Below are 24,960 nucleotides of genomic sequence, written 5' to 3' on the forward strand. Positions count from 1 at the left end.
AGTGCCTGGCGCAATTCCAGATTTAGTTTGGAAGGTTGTCCTTGGATCGGGGCTGCAACATGTTTTACTTTTCTCATCACTGTAATGAATGATTAGCCAAGATGATTAGTGGCACCTTTACAGAAGAACGAAGACTTGCGTGATTGGGGCATAATATAGGCCTATGCTACAGGAACAAGACAAAAACAGGAATATGTAGGCTTATTCAGATGAAGCCGTGTTTCGCCATCTGAACACTTCATTCCTATGTTTCTCCGTCCGTCTCCGTAGTGTTGCAACAGGGTCGTCAGAACTTGTGAAATGCAAATGCTGTAGTGTAGGCCCATGTGGAAATCCAGCGCAGCCCTCTGGCCCCCTCCTGCGGTATGACTAGATTCCTGCATGCGCATCCAGCTATTTGCTCAAGTATCTCCAAGTAGATTGCATCTGATGCTGTGAGCTATGGGCAAAGCCAAATATGTTTCCGAAATGGCATACTACGCACTGACCTTCTGATCTTGACAGAATAGTTGGCCAAGCCTAAGTCGTATGCAATAGGCCTAGGCCGCCTACATAATGACATTTAATCTTGGAAACAGTCTATCCGTTGGCCTGCAAAATTTTATAAAGACAACTTGCGATTTGCCAGGAAGGAATCTGTGAACATAAAACATCCGTAAATCACAAGACTCATACATAAAGACTAATACATACCCAGACCCAATACACATTAACTTGCTAACTTATTATGGCCGCCGCTAGCGAAGCGGTCATATAATGATTGTCAAAGGTTTTTTTTTTTTTTTTTTTTGTCATCTACTTCCTGAATTTTTGGTCAACGATACCCGGGACACCGAAACACCGGTGCACATGAAATTTGGTGGGTATGTAGCAAGGCCGTAGCCATGATGCCAACATTGGGGGGGACCAAATCTGTGGTGCGGTGTGAATTTCAATAACAGAATTTCAATTCACATTTCCTGCCATGCAAAAATATTATTAAAATCACAAACAAGTCATTAGTTAAGTCAGTCAATTAGGATATACCAAACTTTTGACGGACATAGGCACGGATGGATTATGAACCTCTGGGCATAGATGCAAAAAAAAACCCTCCCCTGTTAAGATAGGGGCGCCCGGGGCATACTGCCCCGGAAGACTTAAAAAAAATGACCCTTTACATTATGACGACGTGAGTTTTGTGGAAATAGAAGAGAAGGGCGGAGAAGCAACTTCACACAGTCTTACGCTTCAGGGCCCCCTGAGCTCTTGGGCCCAGTAGGTCCATTCAATAATCCATCCCTGGATATAGACCTGTCGTAGCCTATGACTCCATTTGTCTCCAAAATGTATATTTAAAAAAAAAAAATACAAACTAGAGTATCTTTGATAACCTCTATATTACACTGAATGCTTACTCATAGGTTTGGACCTATAGCCCAATCATATTTTGTATTTTGATTTTATTATTCTGGCAGCTAATCACACAATTTTAAGGTAGTTTGAAAGGGATGGGATTCAAGATAGGCTATAGCCTACTAAGTCAGGTCCCTCTTCTGTCTGACTCACCTCAAGTTACCCTATGCATTATAGGCTGGTTTCTGACAGAAATTACGTTTTGTGTTAACATGTAGAAACACAGCCTTTATTTGGTGAATGGATGGAAATTCCTTTCTTTGGTTATTGTCCGCGATTCACATTAACTGTAGGCTATCACCGCCATTGTAAAAGTTTTTTCAACTTTTGTGCCGTCGCCACATTTGAGTGCTACGTTTTGCCTGCATGGATGCGCGATTGAGCGCGCATCTAAATGTAACATGCAAGATGCAACAACCATTTCTAAGAGGCTTATAAACCGGTTCATTTCTGACATTACTACTAGCATATGAATGCATTATTTATGTTGTAAGACATGTGAAAGAAATGAATGACACAGTCAAGCACACATTCAAATAAAAGGACACTTTCGCTTTTTCACTTTCGCTATCATTGCGAGAAAATAGGCTACAATATGGAATAGCTTCAAAGTTCCCTCTGAGTTTGATCAGCTTCAAAAATGAATGGGGTTTCCTTAGACAGTGCTACACCTTTCCAACAAGTTTTGTGAGAATTGTACCGGTATCTTTTGCGATATTGTTGACAGCCCGCACCGCAGCAGGGTGCATTAAGCTTTTGATAGCGCACGCCTCAAACGATAAACGCAAAACCTCCAGGACAAACCACTCACAGTGTAGGCTACTCTCTCTGAAACCATCAACAGGTCACTAATTTGTGCGTTATTTACGTTTGATTGCATTTCAGATGGCGGGACTTGTTGGTTTCCTTTTTTTCTTTATTTATTTTTCTATGTCCGAATATTGGGGGGGACTTTTTGGTCACATCTGAATATTGGGGGGGAAAACTCTATGGTGACTACGGCCCTGGTATGTAGCCCCAGTAGACTTTTACGGAAGAATTTAGTTTCGTCCCCGGGGGCCACTCCCGCCCCCCCCCCCCCCCGTGCTGGGCCCCCCGAACCGCAAAGAAAGCAGTTTTTCCTAAATAACTACCTGAACCGTGGCACTGAGGATGAAGAATCTTTTATGGTATGTTGGTCTCAAGGGCCCACATCAACCTGGCCCATAATCACTCATTGTGATTTGCACCCCCCCGGTAAAAAATGAAAATGCAATATCATTCTGCTTTAATCGCCCCTATCTTCAGTTAAGATGTTCAGAACTGCACCAAATTTTATGTGTATGATTGACCTGGATTTCTCTGGGGGTATGCCAAGTTTCGTAGAATTTCATCCATGGGGGGGGGGGTCTAAAAAATTTAGGTTATGTGTACATTTAGTGACTGTACACTCATTGGCCTGTAGATGGCGGTGCACACATATACACATGCACACACACAGGTACGCACATACTATCGGTATTAGAACGGCCGATACATAATTACAAATTCAGTAGGATTAAAAGAAAGCCAAATATTCATCATCATCATCATGGCTGCATTTCCAGTATTGGCGATAAGTAGTCGTTTGTCCACTAGATGGCGCATCGTTGCAGTAAGACGTAATTTTGTTGGAAGTTAAAAGTGGGTTGGAAAAACAATGGACGCTTCCTAGTTCCTACAAGGATAGTATATTACCGCAGAGAACGTCTAATAAGGATAGGACGATGTTCACATGTAATGTAATTCCTATTTCTTCTTGAAGCCGAAATACATGTGAGAATGTTTATTGGACATGCTTGGTTTTTACTGCAGGTACGTTAATCTTATAATATCAATAAGGACCTAGGTATAGTAATGTTACCGTTAGCGTTGGTTGAGTGATGGAGGCCAATTTGATTGCATTTGTAGAAAACTATAAATGCGGTTATACCAAGCAAATTGATAGCAGCACTGTAATTGTATCCAAAGGAGATTTTATTGGTGTCGCCAGCATAGCCTATATTGACAATTTATGTTGTAAATAGGCCTACCTTATAGGCCTAACTGTAGCTTAGGGAAGCTAACAGCTTTCTATTAGGATCAAGTTTGTTAGTTACAGTTTTATCATAACTCCCTGATGCATTTTTGCATTTAGAATAGCCAGAGCGTGGATATCTCAATCGGAAAATTAAACAATATCGGGCGCCTATGGACTAGGCTGGGTGAACGAACCCAGCCTGATCTGCCCGCTATTTATTTTTTGATTTCTTAAAAGATTGAGCTTGGTCTGGTGAAAGCCAGACAAGCCATGGACCTCAGTTACACAATTGGAACATGAATCAGCCTATATTTGCACGAACAACAACGGACAACAGCTCTTCAACTTTGGCCCGTTAAAATGTGTATGAACAGTCTAGCGACGCATTTCATCATGGCCCATTTGGACATGTCAGTTATTTGCACCACTGGTTAGATGTAAAACAGCATTTTGTTTCAGACTACTGTTACTTAATTTGTGCATTGACAATAAAGTATCACATGAACTAAAGATGACTAAAATCTTATGCAGAAGAAGAAACATTCACAAAAAATCCATCTATCCAAAAATGACCTTTGTTTTTGATAGCTGTTGAAAACGGCATGGAACTGACAGAGATGTTTTTGTTTATTAATAAATAAATAAATAAATAAAAATATAACATTATGCTGATACCTTTTGCTTTTCCCAAATACAATGTAGCCTTGTAAGTGACCTTTCATCAATCCAGTTGCAATGGATGAACTGTGATGAACTGCCCTACTTGTGATTGTTTAGAGATTTTAAATGTTTTATAACAATGCTACAACTTATTTGGCTATTCTACAATCTATTCACCTTTTCAGCGCCAGTAGGCTACTTTCTGTGCAGCCGCACACACACACACACACAGGCATGCCAAACAAGCATACACAAAAGTTTCAAGAGTGGGGGATGGAGTAAAAGATGGAGACAAATTGATTAGTGTGATTTATTTTCGCGGAAAGGATGTACAGGACTGAGCGGCGGTCATATTTTGTACCGCTATGCGGTACATCTAGTCTGACTTGAGATAGGCTAATTCAATTTGTTGCGACACAACTGAATAGATAACCTAATCCTAGGCTGTGTTTGTCAGCTGAAACACCAACCACGCGCCAAGACACAAATACTTACACTTTTTTAGACAACGTACATTATTTGATAGTTCACCAGGCTAGTTTGAAAGTCCTATCAGTATTTACTGGGCTATCTGTTTTAGTTACACCAATACCACTGATGTATCCTGCATTTATGGAGCCACCACTAGGGTGCAGTAGTATGAAGTTACATGCAGGAGTTCACTCAGAGACATGTAGTTTTGGGAGAAGAATACAAAGAGACGTGGACTTAACATGTGCTGTTGCTGAGTTTCTGTATAGTTACCCCAGTTAGAGAATTATAATATTTGGCGACGAGGATAAAACATGCTGATCTGACTTACCTTGCACTGAAAAAGGTCTGCATCGAGGCTACTCAAAGAAGTAGTTAGCCCCATGATAGTTTGCTGATAGTGAAGTTGAAGTGGAGGAAGCTGCAACAATGTCTGTCTTTGGAAAAGTGGAGGCATTCGATCCAGAATCAGAGAACTGGAGTAGATATGTGGAAAGATTGGAATTCTACTTTGAAGCTAATGAGGTAACATATGCAAAAATGAAACAGGCCATTCTTCTCTCTGTGTGTGGCAGTGCTCTGTATGGAATAATGATGGACTTGATAGCCCGAACAAAATTGTGGAGAGCAGCAGATAAAGGTGCACAAACCTTGCAGCCTACTTCTCAAGTAAATCAAGTAGCAAACCCGGGGTCCATGACACAAACACGACAACCTACAAAACCAGTAACCTGCTATCGCTGTGGAGATGCGCACACAGCTGATTCGTGTCGATTTAAGGAAATGGTGTGCCACTTTTGTAAACGTGTGGGTCACATAGCCCGAGTGTGTAAGCGGCGTAAACAAGACAAAGGTAAAGTAGCTAGGAGGCAGGACCCAAAAGCCGCTCACCTTATGTCTGAGTCCCCTCCATCTCAAGAGTCAGGGGAAGAGGAGGAACAGACTGATTATCTAATGACACTGAAAGGAAAGCCGCATGGCCCCATTGTGGCTACAGTCAAGTTGAACAACAGTCCAGTGCAATTTGAAGTGGACACAGGAGCACCACGCACAGTCATAGGGGAGGACTGTTATAAGAAAATGCAAGCCGCAGCACCTGGGTTGGCATTGCTACCCTCTGAAGTGGTACTGAGATCTTTCACGGGGGAGAAGGTAGAAGTAAAAGGTAAAATGACGGTGAATGTCTACTATGAGGGCCAGACAGCCACTCTGGATGTACTGGTGGTTCGAAATCAGGGTCCAAATCTGCTGGGGCGGGACTGGATGGGCGTGTTACGACTCAATTGGAAAGAACTTTTCAAGCCAATCTTCAAGGTGTCAGATAACGCGCTGCAAAACGTCCTCTCAAAACATAATGAGATTTTCAGAGATGAGCTGGGGACCTTAAAAGTTATAGAAGTTTCCATGTTAACCCATCTGTCAAGCCTCGCTACTGTAAGGCCAGGCCTGTGCCTTTCGCGATGTGATCTAAGATTGAAGCAGAGTTAGACAGACTACAAGCAGCAGGGGTCATTAAACCTGTTACACACTCTGAGTGGTCAGCGCCCATCGTGGCTGTGATGAAACCAGACAGTACTGTTAGGATTTGTGGAGACTATAAGTTAACCGCAAATGTAGCTTCAAGATTAGAACAGTACCCTCTACCTTGAATAGAGGAGCTTTTTGCTACACTGGCTGGGGGCACATGCCTACCAACAGTTCTAGCTGAAGATTTGCGTAAACTGGTGACGATTAACACTCATAAGTGGTTATTCCAGTACACACGTCTCCCTTTTGGAGTTTCTTCAGCTTGTGCAATTTTTCAGAGGACAATGGAGAACTTATTGGCAGGAATTTCACACACAACTGTTTATCTGGATGATGTCCTGGTGACAGGACCGTCAGAAGAAGCCCATCTCCAAACACTCAGTCAGGTCCTGACACGATTAGAGGAAGCAGGTCTTAGGCTAAAAAGTACTAAGTGCGAATTCATGGCTCCAGCGGTTGAATATTTAAGACATCGGGTCTGTGCCGCTGGTCTCCAACCCTTGGAAAAGAAAGTAAGAGCTATAAGGGAGGCACCAGAGCCCAAAAATGTTACCGAACTGCGTGCTTACCTGGGAACGATTAATTACAATGGCCGATTCCTTCCTGATTTGTCCACAGTGTTGGCCCCTCTGCATGGCCTCTTAAAGGCTGGGGTAAAGTGGGGATGGGGTTCTCAACAGCATGTAGCATTCCAGAGGTCAAAAGACTGGCTGTCAGCTTCAACGCTGCTCGTCCATTATAACTCACAATTGCCCCTAATCATAACTTGTGATGCGTCTCCATACGGAGTAGGAGCGGTTTTATCAGGATAGACGACTCTGAGAGACCTGTCTGTTTTGCCTCCCACTCATTGTCGCCAGCTGAAAAGAACTATTCGCAGTTAGAGAGAGAAGCCCTTGCCGTAATATTTGCAGTGAAAAAGTTCCACCAATACGTGTACGAGCGTGGCTTCACCATACAAACAGACCACAAGCCCCTGCTGGGACTCCTTGGGGAGCTTAAGAGCATTCAGCTGGCAGCCTCACCACGTCTCCAGCGCTGGGCTCTACTGCTGGCTCAATATCAGTATGTCCTCGCATACAAGCCAGGACCCACCATTGCAAACGCTGATGGTCTCAGCAGACTTCCCCTTCCAGAAAGGCCCAAGGAGACAAACAGACCAGCTGAGCTGACATGCTTACTAAAACAGCTTCAGACAGCCCCTATTACCAGCCAGCAGCTGAAGTTGTGGACTGCAAGGGACCCTACACTGGCAAAGGTTTGCCGTTTCGTCAAAGAGGGATGGCCTCCCAGCTGCCCAGCTGAGGCTTTGAGGCCGTTTTTTAAAAGACAAGTAGAGCTCAGTGTGGAAGATGGCATCCTGCTCTGGGGACTTTGTGTGGTGGTTCCACCACACACTCGTGAAATTCTGCTGGATGAACTTCATGAGCCACACCCGGGAATTTCGAGGATGAAGGCAACAGCCCGAGGTCACATGTGGTGGCCAGGGTTGGACAATGAAATAGAACAGAAAGTGCATGCCTGCATTATCTGTCAAGAGGTACGTAACACTCCTCCCCAGGCACCAGTATCTCCTTGGGAATGGCCTGGCAAGCCATGGACACGCATTCACATAGACTATGCAGGTCCGTTTCTGGGGGAGATGTTGTTGATAGCAGTAGATGCGCATTCAAAATGGCTGGAAGTGGCCCCAGTCAGGGCAGCCACGTCAGTAGCAACAATTGAGCACTTAAGGGAGATGTTCAGCATTTACGGCCTTCCCCACACGATAGTGTCAGACAATGCGGCGTACTTCACAAGTGCAGAGTTTAAGGGATTTCTGGCATCCAATGGTGTAAGGCACATAACATCTGCCCCCTACAAGCCATCCACAAATGGCTTACTTGAGAGAGCAGTGCAGATGGTAAAGAGGGCCCTGAAGAAAACCATGGGGTCGGGAGGGTCATTGAAGACACGCATATCGAGGTTCTTAGCAGCATACAGATCGACACCTCATGCAACTACGGGGAGGTCACCAGCAGAGATGCTGTTTGGGCGTCCTGTCAGAACAAGATGGGACCTATTAAAGCCAGACACTCCAGTAAAGTATTCCAGAGCCAAGAACGCATGATCTGTAGGGGGAACCGTACCAGACCTACCAGGGCACTGATGTCGGGCTCTGAAGTGTGGGTAAGGGATGTTACAGGTCGTCAGAAATGGGTACCAGGAGTGGTAATGACTAGCACCGGCCCTCTCAGCTACAAAGTCCAGGTGGATGGCCAGGTGCTCAGGCGCCATGTGGACCACCTTTTAGCGAGAAGGGGGTTAGAGGGTCGCCACCAGCTACACGGAGAACACGAACAAGACACTGAAGCAGACGGGGATGCTGATGCCCTGAGAGCTGAACAGCCAGAACAGCTGCCGGAGACAGAGCCTGAGGAGCACGGACAAAGGCCTAGTGCTATTGCGGAGGGTGATGAAAGTACAGTGGAGCAGACTCCACTACCGCTAATAGAAGAGCCAGCTGTTGGGAAGCCAGTGGAGTGCCCTCGTCGTTCATGTAGGACAAGGATGGCCCCTGACAAACTTGATTTGTAGTTAGAGTGGCCAGAACTGTTGGGGCAGAATAAACCCTGTTCTGAGTCCACCAGAGCTGGGGCAGTCTACCCCCACTGAGTTAGCATTGATTTATGTCATGTTAATTGTTTGATGTTAAAGGGTCTGTTATTTCAGATAAGGGTGTAACTTATCTAAGGGTGGAGGGATGTTGTATCCTGCATTTATGGAGCCACCACTAGGGTGCAGTAGTATGAAGTTACATGCAGGAGTTCACTGAGAGACATGTAGTTTTGGGAGAAGAATAAAAAGAGACATGTGGACTTAACATGTGCTGTTGCTGAGTTTCTGTATAGTTACCCCAGTTAGAGAATTATAATAACCACCATTAAAAAACAAACATTGAGGTTATTTTCTTGCTTAACTTTTGCTAAGAAAAAGTATTGTTTTGTCTTGTTAAACTGGCCTGGCCTACAGATGGTTTGAACACACCAATAAAACAAAAAAAGGAGCTGTCCATGATTACACGGAACAAGGCTAGGGTGACCACCGCCATGACACTGAAAATGAGGACACTTGTGCCCAACAGTGAGGACAAAGGTCCAAAAGTGAGGACACACTCGGAATCAGGTATAGGCTTAACATTAGTGGGGAATGAAATAAAAAAAAAACATTTCTTTAGAAGAAGGCACCTATTTATTGATAATTTATTATAGTAACATTTGTTGTTGTTTTGTGTGTTTTTTTCTCACATTAGTCAACAATTTCCACTTCCAACATCCCCATACAAGGCAACTATTTATTATAATAACATAGTACATCATTTTTGTGTGTGTTTTAATGAGCTCTACAGCTGTGGTTGCTGCTGGAGCAAAAACGATGCCACAGAGGATTGCCCGGCCAATCTGGCTTTCTGTTTGTGCTTGTCTGTGAGAGTGTGCCTTTAAGGCACTCTTACCCCTGGAGCTGACATCTGTTTCACAGTTTATAAAATGCATGCACCTGTCCCGCTTTTGGTTGCAAAGCGGTGTTCAGAATACCACCCAGAGTTGAAAGACGTCTTTAGTTTTGGCATATGCAACTAGCCTACCGGCAGGCTCGGACTGGTAATCTGTACAACCGGTTACCTCCGGGATTTCTTTTTTTAAAAGTTATTTAGCCTATTTGCGGCTCGTCGTGTAGGCCTAGGCCTAGCCTATAAATGCAGTTGCATCCATTTGGCTTGGGGGGTGACAGGTCAATCATTTTGGCCTCTTCATTACAGGTTCAGTGTGTGTTACGATCGCGCCCCCCTGCCCCACCCCTCAAGTGGATTTGTCCAAGCAGCCGCTAGTTGGAGTGCATGGTAGCCTAGGCTGTCTAAGTGCCCTCCGCTGGCTGGTGTTCACATTATCGCAGTTTAACCGTAAACAGCAATCAGAGGTCTAGTTTTATTCCATAAATAGGCCTATAGACGTTAGATGCACGCGCCACCAAGAGCTTCCATTTACTGCACCATATAGGCTACTGTAGTGCGGTTCTGTCAACATAAAAAAAAAACTACATGTAGCCTACAATTTTCGCACAACTTGGTGGAAAAGTGTAGCACAGCTTAAAGAAAACCCATTCATTGATCCTACTCAAAAGGCTAAAAGTTTTCCCCATATAGTAGGCCTAGCCTTTTAGCTCACAACAACAGTGAAAGTGAAACTTGGAAAGTGGTCTCTCCAGCGAGTGTTAGGCCTACATCAGATGCACAATCAATCGCGAGTCGATGCAGGTAAAAAGTAGGCTATCAAGGGTAGCCTAATTTTGCAAAATGTGATGACGGCACACAAACTAGGGCAAAAACGTTTAGTATAGTCTACAGTTGTGGTGATAGCCTACAGTTAATGTTAATCGCGGACCAGGGCCGTTTCAAGGAATTTGGGGGCCCCAAGCAAAATGGACATGGAGCCCCCCCCCACCGCACGCAAAAAGCCTACAGGAACCACCACATAGCCATATAGTTTAAGTTCACCCATAGTTTATATAAATACAACATTTTGACAGTGCAAATACTGCAGTTGCATATATACACTGTGCATTAGTTTTGAACATTTTGAACATTTGAACATTTGCAAAAACACCACCGTACCATAAAATCCAATATAAATTGTGCACAATAACTAAATCCAACATACTTAAACACACACACACACACACTCACATTAACATTTTTCAGTTCTCACTAAGTGAGAAAATAAAACACTGCCATCTTATGCAGAAAAAGGATGCATTGTTCAAACTATAAAGAGTGCAGGTTGTATAGCAATTTAAAAATCCAACATAAAAACAAGTACACACACAGTCACACACATACACACATAAGATTAACCTTTCAGGCCATCTTCATCAGTGGAAGTATCCTTAGGAAGCAAAGCACCTTGAGAGAGAAAGAAAAGATATGTTAGCATTTCCATATTTTGATATTTAGAAGGGATGCAGCTGCTTTCACAACTACCAATGCTTACTGTAAAAACATCCCAAGCTAATGTTATACATTGACCTAGGCCTACTTGTAGCTTAACATAGCATTTAAGCATTCTGCTGTTTGAGAAATAGACAGATGCACCTGGTGCTTTAAAGACAGTAAACAGCTGGCGTGCATGAATACTACTAGACACGAAAGTTCCAGTCCGCTTTGATGCACGGAATTTATCGTGTGGTTTTCCTAACCCCCATTTGGTAAATAGATTATCACGGTCGAATAGTTAGTAGGCCTAGAGAAGCTATGCCACTTTCATCAAAACCTATTACAAAGCTATAGCAATGTTATGTCATTAAATACGATAAACAGTGATTCTGGAACAGATCTGCGTCTTCCTTATCCCGTTAATAAACATATGACAGTATGTAACCATATTCCGTCCGTTCGAAAAAAAAAGTTGCGCTAACTGTTCTAGTTTGTTACAAGCAGCATGGGCCGTCAGGCAGGTAGTTAACATAAACATTTTTTGCTAGGCTAGCCTTCCTGCTGCGACACCATTTGTATAAGACAAGTAGAGCTATTTTATCCAGTGTAATTATGACCGCCGCGCAGCGAAGCGGCGGTCATATAGGTTTAGTCAGATTTTTTTTTTTTTTTTTTTTCTTTCCGCATGCCCAAATTTCTGTCAATGATTCCCGGGACACTGAAAGACCGGGGTACACGAAACTTGGTGGGCATGTAACCCCACATAGATAGCATGGAACCATCGTTTTTCGTTTTGATCTGTAGCCCCCCCGCTGGACTGGACCCCCCGAAAGGAGGGTAGGGCAGACACAGTTTTCTGTGAATATCTCGAAAACCGTAAGGTTTAGGAGGACCATTTTTTTTTTGTATGTTGATCTCAAGGGGCCATGTCAACCCATTCCATAACCACTCATTTCATGTATAGCGCCACCTAGTTAAACACAAAAAAGTAAAAATGAGGTGTTGTAATTGAAGGTATCTGTGACCTAACAAAGTCAAAACTGTACAAAATTGGAAGTGTAGGATCATTATGACACCCTCTGTATGCACGCCAAGTTTCGTGGAATTCCGTTCATGGGGGGCCACACAATAAATTCATTTATGTTACTATACACCAACTGGCCTGTAGGTGGCCGGAGACAGTTTTCTGTGAATATCTCGATAACCGTAGGGCCTAGGAGGTCCACCTTTTTTATGTATGTTGGTCTTAAGGGGGCATGTCAACCCATCCCATTACCACTTATTTTATGTATAGCGCCACCTAGTTAAAAATGAAAAAGCAAAAAATTAGGTTTTTCATCACAATATCTCTGGCTGACAAGGTCAAAACTGCACGAAATTAAAAGTGTAGGATCATTATGACACCCTCCGAATGCATGCCAAGTTTTGTGTACTTTCGTTCATGGGGGGCCTTACAATAAAATAATTTATGTGTACATTTAGTGACGTACACCAACAAGGATTCCCGGGACACTGAAAGACCGGGGTACACAAAACTTGGTGGGCATGTACACCCACATGGATAGCATGGAACCGTAATTTTTCGTTTTGATCTGTAGCCCCCCCGCTGGACTGGACCCCCCGAAAGAAGGGTAGGGCAGACACAGTTCTCTGTGAATATCTTGAGAACTGTAGGGCCTAGGATGACCATTTTTTTCCGTATGTTTGCCTCCAGGGGTCATGTTAACCCATTTCATGTGCACACATGTGCACAAACAGATACACACACACACATACATTCACAGTAATCATACGTATGACACATACTCACACAGTAGACATATGTACGCTTGCATGCACAGGCACATACGCAGGCACACACACAAGCACACACACACACACACACACACACACACACACACACACATAACATAAACATGTACATGCACACAATTCAAGAATTTCTCAGAATTATGAACAGGCAAGATGGAGGTGGGGTTGTATAAAATTAATTTTACATGTGAAATCTATGAACTAATCATGTTTTGGTACTTGTTGTCTAGCAGATATCAGTGAGAATTGAGTGTGGATAATGCAATTTAGTGAGACAGTTAGAATCATATAGGCCTTTCAGCGTGATTTATTTTTGTGGAAAAAATGTGCTGGACTGGGCGGCGGTCATATTTTGTACCGCTTTGCGGTACATCTAGTTTATCACTTACCACTATCTTGTTTTTTCTTGTCATCCTCTTCTTTTCTCTTCTGGCTTCCGGACGCATAACTCCGCTTCATTATGACTGCCAAGGTTTTATATTTTCGCAGCAGCAGCAGAGACCACAAACCTGGCTGGCTGGCTGGCTGGCTGCTGTCAGCGACTACTCTACACGGTAACAGTGTCGTTGCACTTTACTGCATTGACTATCAAAGGGGCGCTAACAGTTTGTCGTTGCATTTTATTCTTAACCAGTCGTTGTCTTGGGGCCCCTGGCCAGCTCGGGGCCCCAAGCAATTGCTTGGTTTGCTTGCCTTCTAGCGACGGGCCTGTCGCGGACTACAAGTAAAGGAGAAGATTTGCACCAAATAAAGTCTGTGTTTGTGTTTCTACAACATGTTGGCACAAAACGTAATTTCGGTCAACTACTATATGACGATGTCCATGTTCAGTAGCCTGTATTTTTCATTTAGTCAAGCAGTGACATGTGGTTAATGCATGGGGTAACATGACGTGAGACAGACAGAAGAAGATGAGCCTGTCTTTAGTAGTATCCCTGAATCCTGTCCCTCTCAATTTCAAATCACTTTAAATTGGTGTGATTAGCCATAATTAAAAAAAAAAAGGTAAAAGGTAAATCTAGGTCCAAATGTAAATGTTTGGGTTCAGTTTATGAAGTGTTGCTACAGTAGGCCTATAATACTGTGTGTTTGTTATTTATGGGGGGAATCAGGTTTTTTTTTTTGGGGGGGTGTCGTCGGTCCAGTGGTGGGCCGGTCCAGGAGAAAATTGCCAGGGCCGAATTTTGCTCCCAGTCCGATCCTGCCTACCGGTATAGTGCAGCATTCATTTATTCAATCACGAGGTGAGTTGTCGCATCAGCTACTTCACGAAAAGTAAAGAGTTTTGTGATGTATAGCCTACGGTGGTGGCGGAGGGTCACAAATGACACGTTGACACGAAACAGCGGTGAGTCAGGTATCATAGTCAGGGGCCTTGGAATGAGGCGCAGCCTATGTGCTGATGAAATGCGGACAGATGGCCACTCATGCCAAAAATCCGGACAAAAGTTCAAAAAGGAGGACACCCTCTCTGTCCGGACAGAAGGCTGAAAACCCGGACTGTCCGGACGAAATCCGGACGGATTGCCACCCTAACAAGGCGTTTACACCATAGCTAACCTACTTGCATCAGCTGGTTCTTCAACAAATCCAAGGAACCTAACAAACGTGGTGTAGTCTAGTGGGTACCCGGTATGAGATGGTGATGTTTTTATGCGTAGTCCTGCGTATCACGTAGACTACACCACTGAACAAACCTATAATTTCCCATAGTGTAGGTTACTTTGAAGTTGACTTTCATAGGCCATTATCAGTGGAGGACATACTTGAGTACATTTACTCAATTATTGTAGCTTAAGTCGCTTTTTTATGTATTTGTACTTTACTTGTAGGCCTATTTCAATTTTGTTAAACTTTTTACTTTTACTCCAGTACATTTCTAGGCCAAATATCTTACTTTTTACTTGACTACATTTTGTGACAGCTTAAGTACAGCTGAAGTTCCTTTTGGAAAAAGACTGTCCAAATACATGTGTACTTACATATGTGTATTTTCTATTAAGTGAGCTAGGCTTTAAATAATGGTGTTGCCTAATGTTATTGTTATGCACTATTAATGTACCTTGTTGACCCCTTGACCTAGCCTCATGACGCCATTGAGCAAATGATAATATAGACAATGATAGACAATATGACACTCAAACACAAAAGGGATGTCTTGATTGGGTCCAAAAGTGTAAAGCATTCAACAAAGCAAAAAGTGGTTACTTTGAAGTATCTAAGATAAGATATCACATTAGTTTGTTTCTAGTTATTTTGACATACAACAATTCTTAGTTGGTTTTGTTATTGAATGAAGGAGAAAGGCTCTAGGAATGCCTATGTCTGTGCCGAATCATTTCAAGTAGCCTATGCATCATGCGTCATAATACATTTCAGGACTTTTACTTTCGATACTTAAGTAGCATAGGCTACATTTGAAGGCAATTTTGTACTTTCACTCAAGTGGAAATGTAAAAGGACTTTTACTGGAGTAACATTTGACCATGTGTATCTCTACTTTCACTCAAGTACAGGATTTGTGTACTTCGTCCACCACTGGCCATTATGACTTCAACTGCCTTGACAGTTTGTTTCAACGCGTTAAGCAAAATAATGGAGTGTCCGTGATTATGCGCGTAGGACTCAGCGTTTACAAGTGGTTGCATCAGCCTGTTCTTTAGTGCGTCGAATGGTTGTTGTGAATAGACCTAATATGACTTTATTTTACTCAGTCGTTACTGTCACTGATATCTTAATTAAAAACAATAGATAATTTTTTCCCCCAGGTAAGCTAAATGTTTAATGACAGTGTTTCATAGGTCTATCTATGACCACTTGTATCAGGGTAGGCCTAGTCGTTTTAGTTATTTTGTATTGACAGTTTATTGACGTGGCAGATCACTACTTTAGTCATTGATGAATTGCTCTCGTTTGTAAGAATCTATCAGAACCCTTGCTTTGCAAAATGCATGGTGTAATAACCCCATAGACAAGTGAAACTTCACAGGACAGGTTTGAAATTGCTGAGATCATTGGTTTCATTGACCTAATGAGATGAACAACCCTCTAAACACGATTGGATGTGTAAAGGCATGCTTTGCGAGTCTCTTTTCCGATTGGTCAGAATGGTGCTGAATAATTAATTGACAGGTGTGTCTCCATGATTGTGTACGGTTTCCAAACTCTACAAACCTAGTGTCAGTACTGACTGCTTGACAGTTGATGTCTGAAACCTAACGTTATTACTTGTTTGTTGGATCAACGTGGGCTTTCTATTCAGCAATATGTAGGTGTCTCATTAGATAGCGAGTTAGCTAAACCGGTGTAACGTCACAGCAGCTAGCTGTCAGGAGAGCTATTGCTAGCTTAGCACTAGCTGTCAACGGGCATCACAACAAATCAAGCAGCCTGCCTGCCTGCTAGACTGACTAAACTCTCCGTCTATATCGTGTAACGTGTAACTAAATATCCTTTAGTTACTGACATCTGTGAATTTTGAAGAATGGCATCGATGGCTGCGGCAACCGAGCCGAGCTTAAGCCCTGTTCCTATGCTTACTGACAGTCTTGTGCCTGCTAGCATGTTTGCTCCAGAACGGGGATGCGGAGACGACGCAGAGGCGGACTGCTTCGAGGACGGCGAGACCTTTAACGGCGAGGGCGGGGATCATGGAATAGATTTCTCCAGCAAGGTAGGCCTATGGACTGTAGATAGCATGCCACTGACCAGCCAGCAAACTTCTGTGCAACCTTTTAGGTTTATATCACCATAATTTATATTAGATTAATATTAGATAGTTGCAAATTGTTGATGATTTAATTTTGCACGTAAGCAAGACGTTAGCAAGCAATGCACCTTGTATGTACCTTGATGAGGACAGTCTGCTATATAGCTAAAGCTAGTCAACTAGCTGCTAATTGTAGTGAATGTTATGGTTGTGTGAGGAGGAAGTCCTCTCAGTTAAGAAACTAAACGGTATCATTAACAAGCTACGAGTCTGACCAGCGTTGTTGTTATCAAAGATGTTGTGTCGTGCTGGCTTCAGGGATAGTTATTTCTCTGTTAACGTAGTCCTGTGTTGAGTCAGGGTTTCTCATCCCTGTCCTGAACACAGTGCCGTTATGCAGTAAGGTGCCCAAATCTAATGGATCATTTTGACAAAGCTGATGAGATTAAACGCAAGTTATAACTGATGGAAGTAATTATTAACTTTTTAAGAAAGCATTTCAGGACTTCGAAACATTATACTTGCCTACATTTCGCCAAAGAGCTATGGGAACTTTCTCCACTTGTGACAGGTGTTTCAACTAATAAAAGCAAAATCACTGACCTCCCAGCATTTTCTCATGTGAATTGATTATTCATATGTGAACTGATTATCAACTAAGTGTTGAGAGCGAGAGAGAGCGATAGTGTGTGTGTGTGTGTGTGTGTGTCTGAGGGTTGAATCTGCGAGACAGGAGAGGTCAGTTTGCTTTTGATATTCAAAATCTTCAAGTTATCATGGCCATGCATGTCTGGAAATGTATATGATCCAAGGTCCACCCCCCCAAATCATATTGACTGCTGCTGTGTCAGTTGTGTGCAGAGTGAATGAATGATGCAACATGCAGCAACAAAGTGCATCAGAATAGCTCTTTCTCTGTCAACAATTATCTGTTCAACTCTGCTGCCCTATATGCCCCCCCCCCCCCCCCCCCCCCCCATGTCAGACTGGGTGTGTCCAACAGAACGTGAGAGATTCACGTACACAGTCGGTTGCTATGCTGAAAGTATCTCACGGTCAATGTCTTTTCCTGACAGCTGGCTCTGGTCAGTCCAAACGGCGAGCAGTATGATGCACTTCTGAGGCAGCTGAGAGAGCGGATGGACGAAGGATGTGGAGAGACCATCTACGTTGTGGGAGTGGGCTTAGGTAAGGAGACAGAGGGTGATGGATGGATAGATGGATTTATGGAAATCTGGAGGGAGGCAACACAGATCAGATGCTCTACTCAATTCAGGCCTCCACATTTGAAAGGGAAATAAGAGAGACGCTGAGGTACCTAAGCAAATTGAATCGGAAACGTTTTCCTCCTTACAACTATCACACCACATAACTCTAGTGTGACTACAAATCTTCCTTTACTGAGTTGTAGTCAAGGTCAGACATCCCTCAGGTGCCTTCACACACCAACTGATCAGAATATGAGCTTCTTAGTTCCTTAGTATTGTCTTAATAATGTAGGCCACAAACTACAGAAACAACAGACAGTTTCCCATAGTCATATGGTTTTGTACCTTTGTTAAAGGACATAACTCTTAACAGGACCTGTTGTACATGTGTAAAACCATATAATAATGGTTCCGGCACATGTGTGTGGACAGCATGTACACAGTACATAATACATGTGTCTTGTTAGCACTGTAACAACAAGCAACCGGTCTGTCCACAGGGTTTTACAGTACATTGCACAGCACTGAACCTCTAGTTTTCATTACACTTTGCCATGTAAACCTCCCTCTCCCAATGTAGACCTACAGAAACCTTACCCAGTCTGGATCACAGTATTATTATTATTACCTGTCCGCCCCCTGAGGTTTAAAGCTCAACATCAGGGATGACGACCTGTTTTGCATCTACCACAAGCAGTCAGCTGTGCATGTAGCCTGTAATGGAAAAGGCATAAATGATGAATGTAACTGAAGCGTTGTATCAAATCAAAAGCTTTAGGCCTCTTGGTCTTTTTGTTGTTGTTGTTCATTTGTTGTCTCACCTGTGCAGATGGTGGAGAGTACGGTCTTAACGAGAGTGACATGGAGGCTTCAGTTGCCACGGTGCAGTCCATGTGCGAGCAGATCGAGGCCGACCTTATTCTGCTGAGGGAGCGGACCGAGGCGGGAGGCCAGGTGCGCGACTATCTCATCCGCCGCCGCGTCGGGGAGGCCGACTTCCTGGAGGTCCGGTGAGTCAAGCAATGATCCATCCCAGGGGAAATGTCTTTTTGTGTCACATCTCTTCCTCTTATATAGGCAAACCATTTATTTGTGAAGGCTTCACTCTTGATGTCAGAACATGCAAGAAACAGTGATGGTAATAGCCTCTAATGCTTCTTCTTTGTCTCTCACTTATTTACTTTCTGTCTGTCTGTCTGTCTCTCTCTCTCTCTCAGAGTGGCCGTGGTGGGCAATGTAGACGCAGGGAAGAGCACGCTCCTGGGTGTCCTCACCCACGGCGAGCTGGACAACGGCCGAGGCTTCGCCCGCCAGAAGCTTTTCCGCCACAAGCACGAGATGGAGAGCGGCCGCACCAGCAGCGTGGGCAACGACATCCTGGGTTTCGACCAGGAGGGTGAGGTGGGCATCCTGACAGGATGAATCTTGGCCAGTCACTGACTAGTTCATGTAGTTTCTCAGGGTCGTGTGGATGCTGTCCTATAACACAGCAACTGTAGGTCAGCATTTTAAGACTAATTCCGACAGCTCCCAATTCCCATCAGTATTTCTTGTCAGTGAAGGGAGTATGTTGTAGTGAGGAAAGTGAAGTGCTTCTCCTACTGTTACAGATTGCTTTTCACTGACTAAACATTCAAAATGCTTGTTCATTCATTTATTCATTCATTCCTTCATTAGGTGGTCAATAAGCCCGACAGCCATGGAGGCAGCCTTGACTGGACCAAGATCTGTGAGAAGTCTTCAAAAGTCATCACCTTCATTGACCTGGCTGGCCATGAGAAGTACCTTAAGACCACCGTGTTTGGCATGACTGGCCACCTACCGGACTTCTGCATGCTAATGGTAAGTATCAACATGCTTGACCATCAATTTATTTGTGAATATAATGCTTGTTAAGACTAGCCCACTTTGACTGATCCCCCCCCCCCCCCCCCCGGTCCTCTGTGTCCTTCAGGTGGGCAGTAATGCAGGAATCGTGGGCATGACCAAGGAGCACCTGGGCTTGGCGCTGGCCCTGAATGTGCCTGTGTTTGTGGTGGTCACTAAAATTGACATGTGCCCAGCCAACATCCTTCAAGGTGAGCATCGTCAGCAGCTCCTGTCATGATGGTCACACACAGTAAATAATCATGTTTGTTAAGTATCGATAGTGATGTTCGAGTTCAAGTCTTACCTTCGTGTCTTTCCTCAGAGACCCTGAAACTTCTGCAGAGACTACTGAAGTCCCCAGGGTGCAGGAAGATCCCTGTCCTGGTCCAAAATAAAGACGACGTCATCGTCACTGCATCAAACTTCAGTTCTGAGAGGTACAGATTTTCACGGCAATGTGGATACGTACATGCATGTACACACATACACACACACACACACACACACACACACACTAGCATAGATAATCAATTCTTGGAATATATAACTTACATTTTTTTTTCTTGCAGAATGTGTCCGATCTTCCAGATCTCCAATGTGACAGGAGAGAATATGGACCTGCTGAAGATGTTCCTCAACCTGCTGTCATCCAGAGCGTCTTTCAAAGACGACGAGCCTGCCGAGTTTCAGATTGATGACACTTACTCAGTGCCAGTCAGTATTCGGACAAAAAGAATGCACACACACACACACACACACACAGACACACACACACAGACACACACACACAGAGACACACACACAGAGACACACACACAGACACACACACACACTTTGATAGGTTGGTAGCTTCCACTTATATATATATATATATATATTTTCCTACTGCTGTCACTAGGGTGTGGGAACCGTAGTATCGGGAACTACGTTACGTGGATTGATACGTCTGAATGATACCATGCTCCTTGGTCCTGACCCTCTGGGAAGTTTCTTGCCCATCGCTGTCAAATCCATTCACCGCAAAAGGATGCCTGTGAAGGAAGTGCGGGGTGGACAGACTGCCTCTTTTGCACTGAAAAAGGTCAGAGCTCTACCCAGACTTCCTGCTGAAAATATGTGTAATGTCAAATATTTAAAGTTCTTCTTGTTGTAGCAGATGTAAACCAACGATCTGATCTGAAATGAAAAAATATGAACAAAACATAAGTGTGGACTCCTTGGGCTCTGCAATCCGCTCCTAAAACTTTCAAGGCTAAAATGGTGTGGCTGTTATTAACCAACACAATACACCTGTTATAGCTAAATGCACTGGCTATAACATGGATTTCCTGACTTCTACTAACACAGAAATTGAAAACAGTTTTAAAGAGCAATAGTGGCCATTAATGTCAGATTAGAAAAAAAAACTACATGAACTGCATTCAGAGCAACACTGTTTTTCATTGTGGTTGTCTGAAATTATCATATATTTGGCAGCCAAATAAACAGGAAGTGCCAGTGCAACTGTAAAGCTGAAAAAAGCATCTTCCTCTGTCTCCCAGATTAAACGCTCCTCCATAAGGAAGGGCATGGTGATGGTGTCGCCCAAGCTAAACCCACAGGCCTCCTGGGAGTTTGAGGCCGAGATTCTAGTGCTGCACCACCCAACCACCATCTCCCCCCGCTACCAGGCAATGGGTATATGTCTTTTATCATTCTTGCTCTTTCTCATACACACACTCATGGACACACACATACAAGCAGGCACAAAACACAGTAGTTTAAGACTTGATTAAGGCATCATGATTGCTTGCAGTTATCCCAGCTTACCATGACTATACATATACAGCCTCCCCACAGCCCCCCACTAGACAACCCAGAAAGCCATTTTTTCAATGCCTCTGGTGCATGATGGCCTCACCGTAAGTTCATATGGCCAGCTAGCTCTATACTTAAAGTGATTTAAGTTTACACCTATTCATTTTGCAGACACTTTTATCCAAAGTGACTTACGAAAATGAGGAATAACATTTAAGCTGCAGTGCAGAGTGTATTTATCTGTGTATCCTATCCTACTGTGACCATTGTGTGTCAAACGTGTGTTGCAGTGCACTGCGGAAGTATCCGGCAAACGGCAACAATCCTCTCTATGAACAAGGACTGCTTACGAACAGGGGACAAGGCCTCCGTTCACTTCCGCTTCATCAAGACCCCTGAGTACCTGCACACAGACCAGAGGCTGGTGTTCCGAGAGGGCAGGACCAAAGCTGTGGGCACCATCACTAAGGTCAGATACACCAGCCAGTACCATGCAGTCTCGTAATGCTACCGGTGAAATTGACTTTTTAAGTAAAGAGTGTTAAAATGAGCAAGCTAACGGCCAAACACCACAGATCTAAAACATTAATTTCTAGTTGTTGGACAGTTGTGGTTGATGGCATCTCTGCAAGGTACAGTACATGCATCAATTCACTGGGATGTCTTGGCTGAATGCCTATTGTTACTGTTATTGCACCAAATGAAGAGGAAATTATGTTCGTTTTCAGCTACTACAGTCGACCAATAACCAGCCCTCCAACTCCAAACCTCCGCAAATCAAGATGCTATCGACAAAGAAAGTCCCGCCCCGTCGAGAGGATGGGTCGATACCAACCAATGAGGAGTCTATGAGTGCAGCACTTTCATCCACTCCACACACAACACAGCAACTGGTAAGAGAGGCCTTGGAGAAGATTGCACTTCTGAAGGAGAACTGATGCTTCAGATAATGCTTGACTGTAATAACAAAGCTCTAGCCATACAAAGGTTTCCCAGGAAGATATACATCAACGTAGATACATTTTAACCTTCTTGTTTATAAAAACCGTAAGTAAATGCAATACAAATGCAATTCAAGATGGCTGCATAAACAGCAGTTCATATGATGAGAGTGGTAATAGAAGGGCTGCTTGGTCTGCTTGTAGGATGTAGTCCCTGTTAGTTCTGCCTCTCCTGCTGAATGTCCCTAAGCTTTCACAGCTCCTCTAATCCTTCTTTTTCCACTTTCTCTCTTCAACTCTTCCCCTCCAATCCACACTTCCTTGACGTCATCATTGGACTCCCTCTTTCTTTTTTGTAAAATGCCCTCATCCTCATCATTCACATGGCCCACTTGTGCACCATTTTCCCCCTCTTATCTCATATCATTCTTCCTTCTCATCTTGCCTCATTCCTCATCTGGTCTATGTTCCTCATGACATGTCCTCCCCTTGCCTTGTCCTCCTCCTCCTCCTCGTAATCCTCCCTTTCCCCGCACCCCTAACACGTCCCTTGTCTCTCTGGTGCTGCTTGGCCGCTTCAGACAGAGGGGGAGGAGGACCCCCAGAGTAAAGAAGGCAACAAAGAGAACAAGGTAAAGAGCGGGTCTGTGGGGCTGGTCGCTCCCGCAGGTGACCATTGTCCCTTCACGCTCTGGAGACATGCTGTAAAAGGGACATAGCAAATAGACTGTTTGGTTCTGTTGGACATGGTCCTGGATCCAACAGTGTTCTGTTGTGTGTTACTGTATGTGAGTCTGTGTATGTCTTGTGTGTGTGTATTTTTACTTACATTTCATACCAATACTAGTATTTCTTTTATTCTTGGAGGATAATTTAAAAGATATTGGTAAAGCATGCAACATCTGTTTCTTGTTTTACTGTGTTTACGTGACCTTCATTTAACAGAACATGTTCTTTTAGCATAATTTAAAACTTTTTTTCTTTTTTTTCCCCTCTCCATCTTTCAGCCCAAATCTGGCGGTGGCAGACGACGAGGCGGACAGCGACACAAAGGAAAATCCCAGAACAGCTCCACAGCGCCCCCAACAGGTGCCACAGGGCCTGTATAAACTCTCCTCCCTCCCTCCCTCCTTCAAATATCATTCCCATCACTCCATCAAGTGTCTTTAACGCGCACAGTACTGGGAGCAGAAAGCTCACTGACTGTCTGAATTCCTCCCCCCCCATTTTAAAAACGTTGGATCCTCCCCCCGTATGCTGCGCAACTGGGCCACTGCACTGCTAATGATGAGATAGGGGGGTGTCGTTGAGCCAAGACAACTGAGGTATGGCAGCGTCTTGTGAAACTAACTTATTATACAAAGGTGTTTGTTGTTCTTTGATGTGTTTTGGAATTATATTGTCTAAATTGAGCGCATATATAATCTCTAGATAAACTGCACAAGCGCTCTGTATTGTTAAATGTGAGTGAGAGCTGTTTAAGTGCACACAGATGATCTATATAATATGAACACATGGTCTTTTGCAAAGGTGACAGGAACACCACTTGCATGCTTTCAGCTGAATATTGAAATGTCAAATCTGTGGGTAGCCGACTATCCTTGACCATCTTCACCGTTTGTGGTGCTGTGTCCACCTCACCATATCATCATGAAGGTACAGTGCAGTGCAGAGTCTAGCAGCTCTAGTGGAACAGAAGGGATGAGGCCCATCTGCGTCCACTCACTGGGCAGCCAGGCTGTGACGCAAGTGGACACAGAGGTTTGCACTCCAGTGTTCAGTGTCAGGCAGTGCAGTTGCCTGGCTCAAAAAGCCATGACTGATCATGCAAAAATCAGAAAGCAACCAAACTTAAATACTTATCCGATGTTCATCAAGATCTGGCCAATAGTTACATGAATGAGGATCTGGAAGTGTTGGTCTCCAGTTCTGGAAGTGACCATTGTTAAGGCAGTCAGGTGTCATTTGATACTTCTCACAAGCATGCATACACACAGCACAGCTTTAGGGTCTTTAAAAGCATTTGGAGAACTTAGACCGGTAGGGTTAGATTATTTAGCAGTTCACGTTATTAGCAGTCAAGAGGAATTTTATCTAGTTTCATTTTTAACTCATCACCTGTGGACGAACTGGTGGTTCATAAAAACACATTTAGCCTTAGTTTATTTATATATATTTTTTTCTATTCTTTTTTTTAATGAAAGGGAATGCATTTTAGTTAGTATGTTTTATTCTGGATCATTCGAAAAGCCATTTTATTTGCAACCAAGTTTTGGAAATGATAAACTCACAATGGTCTTACCCATAATGCCACACTTTCACCAAGCACCTTACATCAGATAGAATTGTAATTTGTCGCAGACATCCTCTGTGGAGACTTGTTGCAGGTAAAATAAAAACATGCAGACCATCTCTCACGATTACATGTGAAATACCAAACCATGTTTTTCTCTTAGATATTTCAGCAAATAAATTATTGAGAATAAAATAATTATCTCCATTATTGTGTATGTATTATTCACTGCACCTCCCCCTCTCTCTTTTTGCCAACACAGGGTCTCAAT

General features: G+C 43.6%; 1 protein-coding gene across 1 annotated transcript; it reads left to right on the forward strand.

Annotated features, from left to right (window-relative positions):
* Positions 1-15,317: 15,317 nt before the first annotated feature.
* Positions 15,318-24,899, forward strand: gtpbp1 (GTP binding protein 1). The gene is made up of 13 exons (XM_076265756.1): positions 15,318-16,545; positions 17,658-17,769; positions 18,619-18,799; positions 19,007-19,190; positions 19,467-19,631; positions 19,744-19,867; positions 19,981-20,095; positions 20,228-20,372; positions 20,557-20,739; positions 21,200-21,335; positions 21,746-21,924; positions 22,184-22,348; positions 23,404-24,899. Exons 1-13 carry the CDS (start codon positions 16,357-16,359, stop codon positions 23,503-23,505), a joined length of 1,980 nt encoding a protein of 659 aa, XP_076121871.1. The 5' UTR covers positions 15,318-16,356; the 3' UTR covers positions 23,506-24,899.
* Positions 24,900-24,960: the final 61 nt, after the last annotated feature.

This window comes from Alosa pseudoharengus, unplaced genomic scaffold (assembly GCF_046254945.1).
Source record: "Alosa pseudoharengus isolate Yale_2024_CS ecotype anadromous, Long Island Sound unplaced genomic scaffold, YU_APseudo_1.1 YU_APseudo_1.1_scf_4, whole genome shotgun sequence".
In the NCBI taxonomy this organism is placed as follows: Eukaryota; Metazoa; Chordata; class Actinopteri; order Clupeiformes; family Clupeidae; genus Alosa; species Alosa pseudoharengus.